The 15,813-nt window shown below is 47.8% G+C and overlaps 1 protein-coding gene across 3 annotated transcripts in view; it reads left to right on the top strand.

Annotated features, from left to right (window-relative positions):
* Positions 1-648: 648 nt before the first annotated feature.
* Positions 649-15,813, top strand: part of TVP23A (trans-golgi network vesicle protein 23 homolog A) — a 38,928-nt gene continuing 23,763 nt past the window's right edge. For all 3 annotated transcript variants that reach the window (XM_045283925.1, XM_045283917.1, XM_045283929.1), the window contains exons 1-2: positions 649-695; positions 986-1,065. In XM_045283925.1, the coding sequence (XP_045139860.1) occupies positions 687-695; positions 986-1,065 (89 nt within the window). In that variant the 5' untranslated portion in view covers positions 649-686. The remainder of the gene's footprint in view (positions 696-985; positions 1,066-15,813) is intronic.

Genomic DNA, 15,813 nt, shown 5'->3' with positions numbered 1-15,813 from the left:
CTGGGTTCCCTCACTGGACACACCCTCAGGGTGTGTGTATGTGGGGTGGGGGCAGCCTGGAGAGGGTGGGGTTCTGCATGTAGCAGAATCCACCTAGGGCTACCTGTTGACAAGCAGATCCCAGGGCCCCCCTTGGGACCTGGTTCTCCAGAGGGTGGTCTGGGAATTCTTTTTCAATGGGGGCCCTGGAGAATTCTGTGTTCAAAACTTTGGGAAACCCTGAGGGTCTCCAATTCTGAAGGAGGCTACTCACTCACCCACCCACCCACTCATCCACTCACTCCTACAGCCACTCTGTACCAACCCACTCTCATTTCTCTCGACGGGTCTCAAGGCCACTGTAGCCCTGTCCACCTCTGAGCCCTAGCCGGTCCTTCCCAGGCGCCCTTTTTCTATGGGTCTCTCCCCTCGCCTTCCCTTTCTACGCTCCGCCCATTTTCCCAGCCACCTCATTGGCCCATTCCCTGCGAGCCCCCGGCGCGGGGCGGGCCTGGATTGTCCCTTCTATCTCCCTCTGGGAACTGACCCCACCTTCCCCGCGACTGCACTCTGGGCCCAGAGCGCCTCACGCCCGCCCACCCCACCCCGCGCAGTGGCGGTACCTCTGGGTGTCTGCCGTGACCCCCACCGGCACCCGAGGGGAGCTGAGCCTGAGCCTGAGCCTGGGCTCCAGGTGGGCCCGGAAGATGAAGCAGGTAGGGATGCGGAGGCTGGGATGCTGGGCGGAAGGCTGGAGGAGGGGAGGAGCCTGCTGGGGACCAGCGAGGAGGAAGAGGAGGAGGGATGCGCGGAGATGGGAAAACTGGGCTGGGCCCCAAATGGCACCTGCTGAGGGCCAGCTGGGCCTGGTCAGGCGGGCGGAGAGGACCCACCAGCTCTGAGGGACGGCTTGGGAGCCCAGCAAGATCTGCCCAGGGCGTGCCGGGTGGGTGGCACATGCAGCTGCCCATGGGGGCGCCCGCCAGCATTGATCCCCCTCCCCCAGGCCCTGGTGGATGACACAGAGGATGTGTCTCTGGACTTTGGCAATGAGGAGGAGCTGGCCTTCAGGAAAGCCAAGATCAGGTAGGACCCCGGGGTAGGGACAACTGGGGAGAGATCAAACCAGGCACCTGCCCACCTGTGTGCTGAGAGTGACATTGAACAAGCCCACCGTTGGTGACACAAGTCCGCTATAGCATGTACATTTCATGTGATGCACATTGAAGGGAGCAGATAAACAAAGGGTCCCTGGAGAATTAGCGAGGGAGTGGTGTTTGGAGGGTGATGACGGAGAGGGCCCTGGGGAGTGAGGGCAGTGGGCAGCGGGCAGCCATGGGAGCGTGTCCCAAGCAGATGTCACACAGCAGGTGCAAGGTCCAGAGAATGGCACTGGGGCTGGAGGGTATGAGTGGGGACATCGTGTCTGGGTTAAGGAATAACCAATCCATGCCACTGCTAATGGCCCAGGCGGCAGCCACATCTAGGCAGCGGGCGTGAGGCCTGGCTCCTGCTTTTCACATTCCAATGGTCACTCCCAGAATGGGAGGCTTTGGATGGTGGTTTCTGAGGAAGATGCTCACAGAGTATAGGGATGCTGGGTGAACAGTCCTACGGGATGTGGAACTTGGGCCTGTATCTGCTAGGTCAGCTGTGAGCACTTCTGCACGCCCTGTCAGGCTGGGCTGGAGACAGGCAGCGTACAGGACCCGGCTGCTGCCCATGGGCAGCGTGGAGCATGCTGGCCTCTCCTGACAACCTGTCCCAAAGCGCATGAGACGTATCCTCACCATCCTAGCTCTGAGGGGCATTCTGGTTTTACTTCTTCCCACACAGATTGTGTATCCTACTGGAAACCCTAGGTACCCTGAAGACTGTTCGCCAGCACCATGATTCGAAGGCCTTTGTGTTCTGGTCTTGCTTATTCATTGTCTGCATGCAGCAGTTTCCGGCCTTTTGCTGTGCCTGTGGAGCAGGACCGGTAGCAGCTACCTAGCTGTGACAGCCCAGAATGTCCCCCCAGTCATTGTCAGTGGTCCCCTGGGGCATAGCCTCCCATTGAGAGCCATGGGTGGGGAGAGGGCTACAGGCGTGCCAGCAGCTGAGAGAACCCGTGTTTTAACTGCTCGATGACCACAAGCTCGGGCAGCTGCTCCACTGAGAGCAGACATCCTGGAGGAAGTGGTGGGGTGCTGAGGCAGGAGGCAGGCAGGAGTTTGCTGGCCTTGTAGGATCCTCAGAGGGAACCGACCATGCAAAGTCCTGGGCAGTAGATCCTGAGTGCAGGGGGGTGAGGCTCGTTTATGCAAGTGGCCTGTGCAGAGGCTGGGCTGGAGCCCTGCTGGACCTCCTGCAAAGCTGGAAATGTGCTGAATCTGCAGGTCACGTGTGAGCGCTTGGAGCATGGCTGGTGGTATTAGGAACTGAGACACTCGTTTTACTTCCCTTTCCCGGATCAAAAAGAGCCTAGCCACATGTGGTCATCAGACCGTGCAGGGCGGGTCCAGAGTCAGGCTGTTTTCAGGCCAGTGGGTCACTGTGCCTTACAGCCACCCGATAGGACAGGGTAGAACTGCCCTTGTGGGTTCTTCAAAGTGGAACTCTTTCCTGGAGTAGAAAGTCTTTTCTGGAGTCAGAATCAACTCCATGGCAGCGAGTTTGGGTTGGGTTTGGTCACCATGCAGGCTGTGTGCGGGCAAGGGCATGCTCAGAATCCCCAGAGTGGAGAATGGGGTATACGGGGCAGTGTGGAAGCAGATGGCTGTGCTACAGGCTGCATTGGGTCCCCATCTTGCCAACTCCCAAGATCTGTTGAACCCCCCTGAAATCTTGCCTGGAAATAGGGATTTCTCTGTTATGTTCTTGTGACCTGGTTAGTGGTGGAAAGTCCTAGACTGAATCATGGTGTGGTTATGAACCGCAGCAAGCACAACTAGAACCCGGGATGATTGTCACCTGAGGGTTGTTAAGGACCAGGAGGCTGGGCTCCTCACGCTGAACGAGAGGAGGCTCGGCCCTGAAAGCAGACAGAGAATGAGTGCCTCCCCCAGAGCCCATGCCCTGGGTTACCAGGAACCCTGGTAGCATAGTGGTTACACATTGGGCTAATAATCACAAGGTCAGTGGTTCAAAACTATCAGCTGCTTGGAGAAAGAAGAGGCTTCTATTCCTTTAGAGAGTTATAGTCTTGTAAAGCCATATGGGGCAGTTTTACCCTGTCTTATAACCTCACTATGAGTCAATATCAATTTGGTGGCTGTGAGTTTTTGTTGTTGTTTTGTTTCAGTTCCCCTGATGTGCCCCTAGGCAATTATCTATCCAATTACTGTCTATGAACCTACTATCCTGGATTTCATATACAGAAAATCATACAAAACAAAAACAGGCAATAAGTAAACAAACAAAACACCAGCAAGATGAACTAGACAAAAACATAGAAAAACCTCAACGGAAAAGAAAGCAGAAAATAATAAAAACAGAGTCAACTTTAAAATGGGTCAAAAGAGCGATCAAAGAGAAGGTGTTATATTTTAATCTAACCATATCTGCCATAATGAACTTGACCATGCTCTCAGAAAGCAAGACTATTCACATCCCTGGATGATGTCAGCAGGGATGCACTTGAGGTTTAATCAACGTGGAGACTCTGCAAATGGATTTTGGGTTTCCACTGTTGTTCCACAGAAGGTTAGGGATAACCTTCTGCAAACCAGGTATTTACAATGTAAGCACTGATACCATGCCCTCCTTCGACTTTGGATTTTATTATTTCTCATCCTTGGACCACAAAGGCTGGTGTGTGTTTCTTCCATGTGGATTTAGCTGATGTCTCAGAAGTCTGGTGCTTTGGATCCAAAAAATACCTCCAAACTCACTGTGGGTTTCTGAGACTGTAACCGTTTATGAGAGTAAAAAGCCCAGTCTTTCTCCCAAGGAGCTGCTGGTGGTTTCGAACAGCCGACCATTCTGATCACAGCCCAATGCATAACAACTCCACCACCAGGGTTCCTAGCACTTTGGATAAAAAAACTTTTTTTTTTAAAGAGCTCAAATAAAATTGTTACATTGAATTGAAGAAGTTATACTGAATGAAAAATAACAGTAGCAAACAACTAGCACTTTTTATATGCAGGCAAAAATCTAAAGCTATAATTTCATTGAACTTGCTAACCTATAAAAGATCATTCCTTTAGCTTTGCTGTCATTGTTAGGTGCCCTGACTCAGGCCTGTCTCAAAGCGATCTTCTGTATAGCAAAAAAGAACACTGCCGATCTTGTGCCCCCTCACAAGGGTTATGTTTAAGTGCCCTGTTTCAGCTACTGTGTCAAACATCCTAGTGAGGGTCTTCCTCTTTTTTGGCTGACCTTCTACTTTACCAAGTGTGATGTCTGTCTCTAGGGATTGACCTCTTCTGACAATATCTCCAAAGCACAGGAGACAAAGCCTGTCTATCCTTGCTAAGGACCTTCAACCTACTAGCCTCTAAAGGAGCAAAGAGATCACTCTGAGGACTAAGGTGGTAATGACCCCAGCCATGGTACCAAGTAGATGTTGTTGTAGTTAGGTACTATTGAGTTGGTAGGCACCGTTGAATTGGTTCCAATTCATAGCAACCCTGTGTACAACCGAATGAAACACTTCCCGGTCCTGTGCCAGCCTCAAAATTGTTGCTACGTTTGAGTTCACTGGTGTAGCCACTATGTCAGTCAATCTCCTTGAAGCCCCTTCTTTTTTGCTGACTCTCAACTTTACCAATTGATACCCTTCTCCAGGGACTGGCCTCTCCTGAGAACATGTTCAATAGTCTGTACTTCTTCCAAGACGGATTTATTCGTTCTGGGCATATTTGATAATGCTTATGGCATATTTAAAGTTCTTTGCCAATACTGTACTCCAAACGCATCAGTTCCTTTTCCGTTTTCCTTATTCCTTGTCAGGAGCCCTGGTGACAGATTAGGTTGCTCGTTGAGCTGCTAACTTCAAGGTCAGTGGTTCAAATCCACCAGCTGCTCTACTGGAGAAAGATGAGTTTGCTCCTGTAAAGATTTAAAGTCTCAGAAACCTGAAGGGGCAGTTCTACTCTATCCTATAGGGTGGGCATGAGTCAAAAGGGATTTGATAGCAGGGGACAGTGGGTATTCCTTGTTAGGGTTTTGCAGGCTTATGGAATGATTGGAAATATCATGACTTGGGGCAGGCAAAGTCTTAGTTTTCAAAGCTACATCTTTGCTTTTTAAAACCTGAAAGAGGCCTTTTGCAGCAGATTTGCCCAGTGCAGCCTGTCATTTAATTTCTTGACTGCTGCTTCATGAGCGCTGATTATGGCGCCAAGTGAAATGGAATCCTTGCCAGCTTCAATATTTTCGCATTCACCATGATGTTCCTTATTGTCTCATTGTGAGGATTTCTATTTTGTTTATATGGAGGGGCCGTCAGACTGCAAGCTGTAGTCTTTGATCGTCATTAGTGAATGTTTCAGATCCCCTCTTTGCTTTCGGCACACACAATCGCGTCACCTCCGTATCACAGGCTGTCAATGAGTCATCTTCGAGGCCTGATGTTGAGCTGTGCTTCACATCGTCCACTTTCCCGGATTGTTTGCTCAGCATACAGGTGGAAGGTTGTTGTGGTTGAGTGCCATTGAGTAGGTTCCAACCCATAGCCACCCTACGCACAACAGAACAACGCACTGCGCAGTTCCTCACCATCCTTAAAATTGTTCCTATGCTTGATCCCATTGTTGCAGCCACTGTGACAATCCATCTTGTTGAGGGCCTTCCTCAGGTTCACTGCCCCTCCAGTTGACCAAGCATGCGTCCTTCTCCGGGGACCGGGCTTTCTTGACAACATGTCCCAAGAATGTGTGAGATGAAATTGCACCAATCTTTTGCCTCTAAGGAGCATTCTTGTCTGTACTTCTTCCAAAAGAGACGTGTTGGTTCTTTTGGCAGTTCATGGTACTTTCAATCTTCTCCACCAGCACCACAATTTAATGCATCAATTCTTCTTCACTCTTTTTTATTCATTGTCCAATTTTCATATGCATATGAGGTGATTGGAAATACCACGGCGTAGGCCAGGCACACTTTAGTCCTAAACTAACCGCCCTGCTCTTCAACACTCCAAAGAGGTCTTGTGCAGCAGATTTACCCAATGCAATGTGTCATTTGATCTCTTTTGATTGCTGCTTCCATGAGCATTGATTGTGGATCCAAGCAAGATGAAATTCTTGACAGCTTCAATCTTTTCTCCATGTATCATGTTGTTGCCTACTGGTCCAGTTGTGAGGATTTTTGTTACCTTTACATTGAGTTAGAAGCCAGCCTGAAGGCTGCCGTCCTGTTCTTCATCAGCAAGTGCTCCAAGTCCTCCTCACTTTCAGCGAGCAAGGCCATGTCATACACATACCGCAGGTTGCTAACAAGCCTTCCTCCAGTCCTGAAGCCACATTCTTCGTCATATCCTCCAGCTTCTCTGAGGATTGGCTCAGCACACAGAGTGCATGGGCATGGTGAGAGGATGCAGCTGGCCACACCCCTTTCCTGATTTTAAACTATGCAGTCTCCCTTTGTTCCACTTGAGTGACTGCCACTTGGTCTAGGTACACGTTTCGCACGAGCACAATGAAAGATTCTGCCATCAACTCTATGGCAGCGAGTTGGGTTTTTGTGGTTAACCTGTCCCAGAAAGGAGCCCTGCCAAGGGTTGGACTTTTCATCCCAAGGTCTCTTGGTGATCTGCTCCCATGGAGACTTGTCACCTTAGAGACCTTTACTACAGGGTCACTGTGAGGCCGATCAACTCAATGGTTTTTAATGCTTCCCCGAATAAATTTGGCTTTTTCATTTAGACCACCTCAAAACTACAGCTGTGAAGTCCCTGAGGAGCTCAAATCATGCTCCTCTGAAATGTTCTTTGGGCTTAAGGCAAATAAAGAAGCCTGAAGGGGCAAGGGTAGGGCTGTGGGGGATTGGGTCAGGCTTCTCGATGAACGCCTCTTGGACAGCCCTGGCTGCCTTGGGAAATGATGCGGTGCGATGTTGGGTGGGGGAAAACATTCCTTGGCACAATTCCCTGGCCTTTTTCTCACCGATGCTGTTTTGTTCTCCTTAAAACATCTTCATAATGAGTTCCCATGACCATGCTGTGTCCTTCAAGAAACGCTGTCAAGGTTATCTTCCCTTTGGAATTCACACAAAAAACTAGTTGCTGTGGTCTTCTCAGCTCTGTACCTCCTCGGTGCCTTGACTGCCATGGCCCCGCAGGTCCACTAGGAAGCCACTGCCTTGGCTGGATCTTCTTTACGAAGGCGCCCTCACAAGACTAATATAAGTGCGTTGCTGAAAGAACTTGCCTGCAGCCGTGCACTGACAGCTGGTACGTGTGTAAGCACGTTTATGTGCATGTTTATGTGCATGCATAAGGTGACCAGATTTTAACATTGGTAAAGCGGGACACCATTGACCGGGCTGGCAGTGGGGGTAGGATTCTTGATTTGGTCTCTATGGAGCAACAAAAAGTTTCATAGAATGCAAAAATAGTATTGTAATATATATTTTTTAATTTCAACGTAACTATAATTTACACATATAATACGTTAAAATTATGTATAGTATTATTTTATTCTTTGGCATATTTCTCATTTGAGTGAATTTTTTTTAGTAGATTGCTGTTGTTGTTTTAAAGGTCATTAAAATTTTCACAAGAATTTGTTAAATTATATTTCACACGTAAAATGGCTTTCAAAGTCTCAACACTTAATTGTGAATTTTCTGATGTCCACACTTTATTTACCGTAGAAAAAAACGTGTTCAGTCACAGCAATAGTTCCTGGTAAGGACAGTGCATATGCCACAATTTTTAGTGGCATAATTGTATGGAACATGGCTTGTTTCAAAATGATGAAATATTTCTAACCATTTGTTCTCTATTGTAATTTTTGCTGATGCCCAAGATTTAGCCTCTTCCTTATCAATATATTTTTAAAATAATGATACCTCATTAAAAAGATCATTTTCGGAAATATTAACATATGGGAAATTTTGAGTCATTCACGACTGTCTGCTAAATTCAAGAAAATGTATGTATTTATGAAATAAATAAATAAATTACTTACCTAAATTATCTGGGTAGCTGATTTGGTGACATTACTTGTTTAACTAGCACTAGCACTCAGTATGATGTGTATCGTCTGAGAGACAGTTACAAAATGTTTTCGTCGTTGCCAATGCCAAAAAATGCCATTATTCATTAAGTCCAAACAATGGTGGTCGAATTCTAACAACTGATCAACAATGCGAACTTTGATAAGCAGTTCTCGATAATCAGTTCTCAACAATTATTTGTAATTACTAAAGTTTAACATTATAAAATTAACAAAAATAATATAAAACTCAGTTCCTGGCAAAATAGCCACATGGCAGCCGGAAACTATATATTCCCTTCCTGTTCTTCTGCCGTTCCCTAGCTTGTCGTGCATTCTTTCCAAAAATCGGGACTTCTTAAAAATGCCGCGTGACGCGAGACAAATTGTTAAAAATCAGGACTGTCCCGCCAAAAGTGAGACGTCTGGTCACCCTATGCCTGCATGAACTGGCATCCGGTAACAATGCTTTTGGACTTGTTTCAGCCAGGATTCCATGAGTTCCTGGAGCCTTGCTTCTCCTCAATGCCGTCAGTGCCAGCAGTTCATGGCCATGTGCCACGTTCTGACCACTGACACGTTCTTTTCAGTACAGCAGTTCTGTGTCCCTTCCATTTTCCTTGAATGTTTCTGGCACCAGTCAATATTATGCCTGGAATCCTTCTGCATTGAAACTCGAGGCTTGAAGGTGCCCTTCGGTCCTTTCAGCCGAGAAATGCTGAGCACGCTCTTCCCATGTGGGTTTCGAACTCTCGGACTTTGCGCATTTCATTAACTTTGTCTTTTCCAGCTGATCGTTGAAATCTTATGTTCAGCTCTTTTACTTCATCATTTTATTCCACTCCCCCCCCCCATTCGCTTTAGCTGCTCTACATTCAAGTGTTGAAAAGCAAGGGTGTTACTTTGAGGACTAAGGCTTGCCTGACCCCAGCATGGGGGTTCCATTTGCCTCTTCTGCATGTGGAAGTTGGACACTGACTACAGAAGACTGAAGAAGAATCAATGCATTTGAACTATGGTGCTGGAGAAGACTAGTGAAAGTATCATGGGCTGCCAAAAGAACCAACAAATCTGTGTCGGAAGTACAGGCAGGAGACGGTGAGACTTTGTCTCGTGCGCTTTTGCCGTGTCCTACATTGGGAAGGGCACCACGCTTGGCAAAGTGGTTGCACAGCCTCTTCTGATGTCCTTTTGATCTTTCCCCCTCATCTTTAAAATGTTCATTTTCGGTTATTTATTGTAAACCATTCTATTGGCATCCGCTTCACATGTCACACAATTTATTCGTTCAAGTATATTAAGAAGACTTGGGCGATCATCCCCACAATCCATTTCAGAACATGTGCTTCGCATGCTGGTAGCTGCCCGTTTCCTGTCCTCTTCCTCCCCTGTCATGCCTCTAGCTGGTTACTGCCTGTAGCTCCGCCTCTCCTGGATTTCATGCACAGGAAATGATGCTACCCTTCATGCTTTCTTCATGATCGATGCCCTTGATTGCTCGCTCACTGCTATGGGGTCCATTCTGACGCAGGGACTTTATAGGACAGGAAGGACTGCCCTTGTGGGCATCTGAGACTATGGATTAGAAGTAAGTCAAAAAAAGAAAGAGTTCATGAGGGAGAGGGCAGCGGGGAGGGAGGGGGAAAGAGGAGCTGATGCCAAGGGCTTAAGGGGACAGCAAATGTTTTGAGAATGATGAGGGCAACGAATGTACAAATGTGCTTTACACAATTGATGTACATATGGATTGTGATAAGAATTGTATGAGTGCCCAATAAAATGATTTTTTTAAAAAGAAAGAAAAACCTTCAGTAAGTAGAAAGTTTTATCGTCCACCCCCCCTCCCACACACACACATGTCCTTGATAGTATCCCCCAACTCCTGTGGTCTTTGCTAATTAGTGTTCAATGCACCAAACCTATTCTTGAGGTGGGCTCTAAATTCCGATGCGATCTACTCAAGGTTTAACTTTGGGCTCTCATGGGCTTGGTTTCATTTCCATCAGCTTACGCTTGACCTTGCGTACGGGCAGTTGCTGATCCGTCCCTGGCCTTGTTCTGACGTATGATCGTGAGTTGCTCCATTGTTTCCTTCCACGGACGTAGTCCATTTGATGCCTGCGCAGTCCGTCCGGCGAGTTCCACGGGTGTAGCTGCCGTTTGTGTTGTTGAAAAGAAGGATTTGTAATGAAGAAGTTGTTGGGTCTTACATATCCTATCATGAAGTCTCCAGGGTCATTTCTGTCACTAATGCCATGGTTGCCAACTATTGATTCTTCTTTTTTCATATCTCACTCAAACCAGTAACTGTCAATGCATCTTGAATGCACGTATGATCAATTTCAAACTACAGAGGGTAACAAAAATCCTTCATTTCTTCATCTGTAATATTAGTGAGTGGCGTGTAAATGTGAACAATCACCCTGTTCACTGGTCTTCCTTGTGAGCACATGGATATTATACCCCATCACTGGCAGATTTGTATTTCAAGATAGACCGTCGAAAGTTCTTTCTGTAATGAATTTGACACCAACCATTGATCTCCAATGTGTCATTTCTGACACAGTCGACCATCTCTGTGATTGTCTGATTCAAAATAGCCATTCTCGGGTCATTTCAGCTCGCTACTGCCTAAAACACTGCTATGTATGGCTTCCGTTTCATGTTTCATGATTTCCACGTTTCCTAGATTCATACATTGTACATTTCGCCTTCCAAATATGAATCCATGTTTTGTGGCGGTCCCTTCTCATTGTGAATTGTGCCCCATCACCAGAGAGAAGGCCTGAGAGCTTTGCTAGGTCCCCGTGTGAGGAGGCAGCTCCTCCCTGGTCGTAGTTTGAATGCCTCCCCACCCAAGGGCTCGTCCTCTGGCACGCTACCACACAAGCTGCTTGTCCTGTCTATGCGTTTGGTCTTCACTGGCTGGCCAACACTGTTTTAGAAGTAGATAATTCTTCTGATACTAGGATCAGTTCAAGGTCAAAGAATTGAGACAAAGAGTGTTTGAATGAGTTGCCCAGTGTCACACAGCTGCTCGTTCGCAGGGCAGGAATTTGAATCCTTAAATCTGGAGGTAGAGTCAGTATCTGACATTATGCTCTGCTCTCTCCAGAGCAGGCGCACACACAGGGAGAGGATTTTGTGAGGTCCACAGTGGGATTTCCATCTCATGCTTCCCTGGGATACTTTGGGGTGTCCTTTGCCATGTGCAGACCAGACTGAAGAATCGTCCCAATTGTACCAGGCAGGGTTTCTCAACCACTTGGGGCTGGATCCTCCTTGGTTGTGAGGGCTGTGGTGTGCTGAGTGTTTAACGGTCACCAGACGCCAGGAGCCCCTGCCCTCAGCGTGTCAGCCGAAAATGGCTTCAGACATTGGCAAATGCCCCCAGGAGGAAAAATTACTTCTCCTTGAGAACTCTGATTTAGATTAATATCTATCTTTCACAATTGGCTACGGATCAGTATAATTAGCCCCAGAGGGTCTCAGAGTACCTGTAGCGCCTCTGTACATGACATCAGTACAAGAGAAGCTGGAAGGTTGGGGGACAAGGAAAAGGACTGTGGTGATGATGGTCTGATAGCTGTTATCTTCTGGGTGTAAATGCATCTCTAATTCTCTGTCTCTGTCTGTCTATCTGTTGTCTCTGTCTCTTTCACACACACACACACACACACACCACCTCCACCAGTACCACTACCACCCCCATCACCCTCCCCCATGTTCCAACACATCAAGAGCTATAGCTTTTCATTGTCGCTATTCCAGGAGGTCTGGTGTGTATCCCTCTCCCAGACCCCACTTCCAGTGCCTTTGGGGTTCAATTCATGCTGCCTCTCAATCCTCTAAAATGTGTTTTAAAACCATGGAAATAGGTCAGCACAAGGAGGTCTCACCAGCCACGATTGCTTCATTTTTAAGGAAGGCCCTTGATAAGTCGCAGAATCAGGGAACTAGGCAGATTTCGGTTCTCTTTGATTAGTGCACAACATTACATATTTTGAAATTAACTCCTTGTGGCTACCCAACCATAACTTCCCTTTATTTCTGTTTCTTTTTGACGGTAAATTGGCTGCCTTAGTGGAGTCACTGAAGGGAGATTTCTGCTGAACTGGAGCCCACCCCATCGGAGGGGGCCTTTGGGGAAGGGCCGGGTTCCTGGATGCTTGCAATGGGGCAGCAGTCTGAGGGCAAGGCCACTGCAGGTTTCATCCACTCATTCGCTTACTCAGGGTTTTCCTCAATCCAGCACTATGGGCATTTGGGTCAGTCTGTGGATGGGGCAGTTCTGTGTCCTGGAGGTGTCCCATGCCCTCTGCTCACCCGATGCTAGTAGCAACCAACTAGATATGACAACTTCAAGTGTCCCAGTTTGGCCAGATATTTTCAGGGTCAGGGTCATCATCATCCTTGCCTGACATCTTATGTGCCATCTCTCGTGTGTCCATCCACTTACTCATTAAATCAAGAAAACGTATGAAGCCCTTTGTGTGCCAGGCCCTGTCCTTGGGGTCACAGGACGAACCAGACAGGCCCGTCCCTGCCCTCTTGGAGCTGACATTTCAACTAGGGAGGAAACCGGAAAGCATATGAGGGGACTTCAAAAAGTTTATGGAAAAATAAAATGAAAAGATAGTGGAATTTTCCCACAAATCTTTTGACATCCCCTCGTGTAAGCAAATATATGAACAAGATAACTTCAGACAGTGGTAAATGTCATAAAGGGGAATGTGGTAACAAGGGGTCCAGGGAGAAACTCAGAGAAGACGTCCTGAGTAAGGGGGGAGGAACCAGCTCTGGGAAGATCTGTGAGAGGAGAGTTCCAGGCAGTGGGCACAGCACAGGCAAGGGCCCTGTGGTGGGCGGTGCATTGGGGGCTTGTCAGCATCGGCCGCAGTGTAAAAGTGGGAGAGTGGGATAAGGGGATACAGCGGCTTTGGCGGGCCAGGCTCATGTGGGGCTTTGAGGATCAAGATGGGGAATATAAAGGTTTCCATCATCTGTGTTTGATGAGCAATCTCTGGAGGGACTGGGGCCTGTAGAGGCACAACTGATGGACCAGAAGAAGCCGTGTCTGACTGCCAAGTGGCCTGAAGGGCCAGTGTGACAGCTGTTCAGAGGCCGCGAAGGGGCAGGGTAGGAAGTATAGGCGGTCTGGACTGGCCGAACCCCAGGGGTAGGCTAGGAGCTTGGGAAGGGTTGCCTTTTGTCCAGATCCTACCTGCTGCCTATCTGGGACCTCTGCGATTTGAAAGAGGTAGCTGAAGGTCGTGGGTGTCGGGTGCAGGCTAAGGCTTCCTTGGTATGCCCAGGGGAATTCACAGGTGTGGGCTCCATCCCTGGAGATGTTGATTCAGGAGGTGTACGGATGAGCGCAGAAAGCTGTGCTTCTAGTTCTCTCCCTGGTGCTTAGCATGTCTGTCTCGGCAGTCCGCTTCTGGGTAGGTTGGGAATGCTTACACCGGTTCAGTAACGTGTGCGGGTCCTTACCTTCATGGGGGCGTAGTGTCTGTACAATCCATTCTTAGGTTCTAGAAAGTTGTAGCAAACACTGAATTAGCAAATGTGGAACCATTGCTGCCAGAGTCATCCTTGTGTGAGTTTCTGCGAGCCTCTGGTCACCACATCAGTTGGCCAACAGATAACCCTACTGCGTGTGCGTTTCCCTTTAAAGACGCCGTATTTCTGTACATTGCTGGTTGAATGCATTGAGTTCATAGCCAACAATGCTTGAACGAAGCTTGCCTAGCGAACAGGAATTTTCTCAGTAACTCACTCATGTCCTCCTTGCCCTTTCTAACACTAGACAGCACTTCAGCAGTGTGGGGGTGAGGCTGGGGGGCATTTTAACAATAGAGTCACCAACAGAGAGCACAACAGTGTCACAATGCACACTGAAGAGACCAGGGAAGGTCACTTGTTTACAGTCAGGGCAGACACAGGAAGGCAGAGCATCGCTTTGTTCAACCGTAACCGGGAACGTGCGCCTTGGGTGACTCAAATTTTTCATTTCTCTGTGCAGGTCCACAAATGATGGGGGAGGCTCAGTGAGTGCTGATTGGATGAGTCTTCTGTCAATTCCCAGAGCCTTGCTTTTCACGGGTGCCTTCAGTGCAGCTTGAGCATCGTCCTTCAGTACCATTGGTTCTCGATCACATGCTACCTCCTAAATGGTTGAGTGCCTGCCTTTTTTAAAAAACAATGAATCTGGGTAATGCTTTCATCTTCTTTCGATGCTTCCTGCATCATTCAGTGTTTTGTTCAGTCCCCCAAAACCAGACCCACTGCCCCTGAGTCTATTCTGGCTCCGAGTGACCCTCTGTAGGGTTTCTGGACTGTACGTCAGACAGCCTCGTCTTTCTCCCACAGAGCAACAGGGGGGTTTGTGCCCCTGACCTCGTGGTTAGCAGCCCACTGCCTAATCCACAGCGCCGCCCCGTATCCTCCCAGGCTTACATGTTGTCTTCACTTCTTTCCATTTGAGAAATGTTGCGAGCGTACTTCCCTGGTGATTTTCTAACTCCACGTCTTTGCACATGTCTTGATTATACTTTAGGGAGCCCTGGTAGTGTAGTGGTTTCAAATTGGGCTGTGGTCCTCACGAGCAGCAGTTCACAACCACCAGCAGCACTGAGGGAGAAAGACTGGGCTTTCTTCTCCCATCAACAGTTACAGCCTCAGGAATCCTCAGGGGTAGCCGTGAGCCGGCATTGACTCGATGGCAATGAGTTTATATTTTACTTAGTCTTCTCAGGACATCCCTTGAAATCTTTTGTTTAACCCTTGAACTTGATTATTTCTTCCTCTTGCTTTAGCTATGTTATGTTCAAGAGCAAGTTTCAGGATCTTTTCTGCCATCCATTTGGGGTTATTCTTTCTTTCCTGTCTTCTCAACTATCTTGTGCTTTCTTCCTGTGTAGAGTCTGCTTCATTAGTGCTGCGTGCATGAAATCTGCTCCTACGATGGTCTCTCTAGATTCAGGTGGGATCTACTCACGGTCATACTTTGGCTCTTCTGGCTTGTTTTCATGTTCTTCAGTTTGAACTTGAACTTACCGCTGAGCACTTGTGGTCTGCTCTGCCTTGTTCTGACTGATGAGACGGAGCTTCTCCAGTGTCTCCTTCCATCAGTGGAGTCATTCTTAGTTGTGTGTGTTCCATCTAGCGCGGTCCATGAGTGTAGTCACCAGTTACGTTGTTGAAAAAGGCATTTGCAATGAAGAAGTCTTGCAGAGTTCTGTCTTGACAACTCCATTGCCGTCCAGTCACTAAGACCATGGTTGCCAACTGTTGGTCTTTCTTTGTTTTTGCATTTCGGTCACCAGTAATTTTCAGTGCATCTTGATTGCTTGGTTGATCAATTTCAGACTGTAGAATTGGTAGAAATCTTCAATTTCTTCATCTTTGGCATTAGTGGTTGTTGTGTAAGTGTGAATGATATTAACTGGTCTTCCTTGTAAGTATATAGGTAGTACCCTGTCACACAGTGTCGCACTTCAGGGTAGACCTTGGAATACACCTTTTGAAGATGACTGCAACGCCATTGCTCTTCGGTGTCTCCTGTCAGCTGGGCTGGTGACTGTTTTGATTGTCATTCTTACACTCTTCACACTCTGGCTGACGTAGTCACTCCCTTCTTTGTCTCCCTCATCCTCTGTACCACCACCACTAACTACCACCACCACCA

This window comes from Echinops telfairi, unplaced genomic scaffold (genome assembly GCF_000313985.2).
Source record: "Echinops telfairi isolate 266 unplaced genomic scaffold, ASM31398v2 ScPeMD7_5;HRSCAF=22, whole genome shotgun sequence".
Taxonomy (NCBI): Eukaryota; Metazoa; Chordata; class Mammalia; order Afrosoricida; family Tenrecidae; genus Echinops; species Echinops telfairi.
The sequence above is the reverse complement of the archived record's forward strand: the minus strand, read 5'-3'. Positions and strand labels throughout refer to the sequence as shown.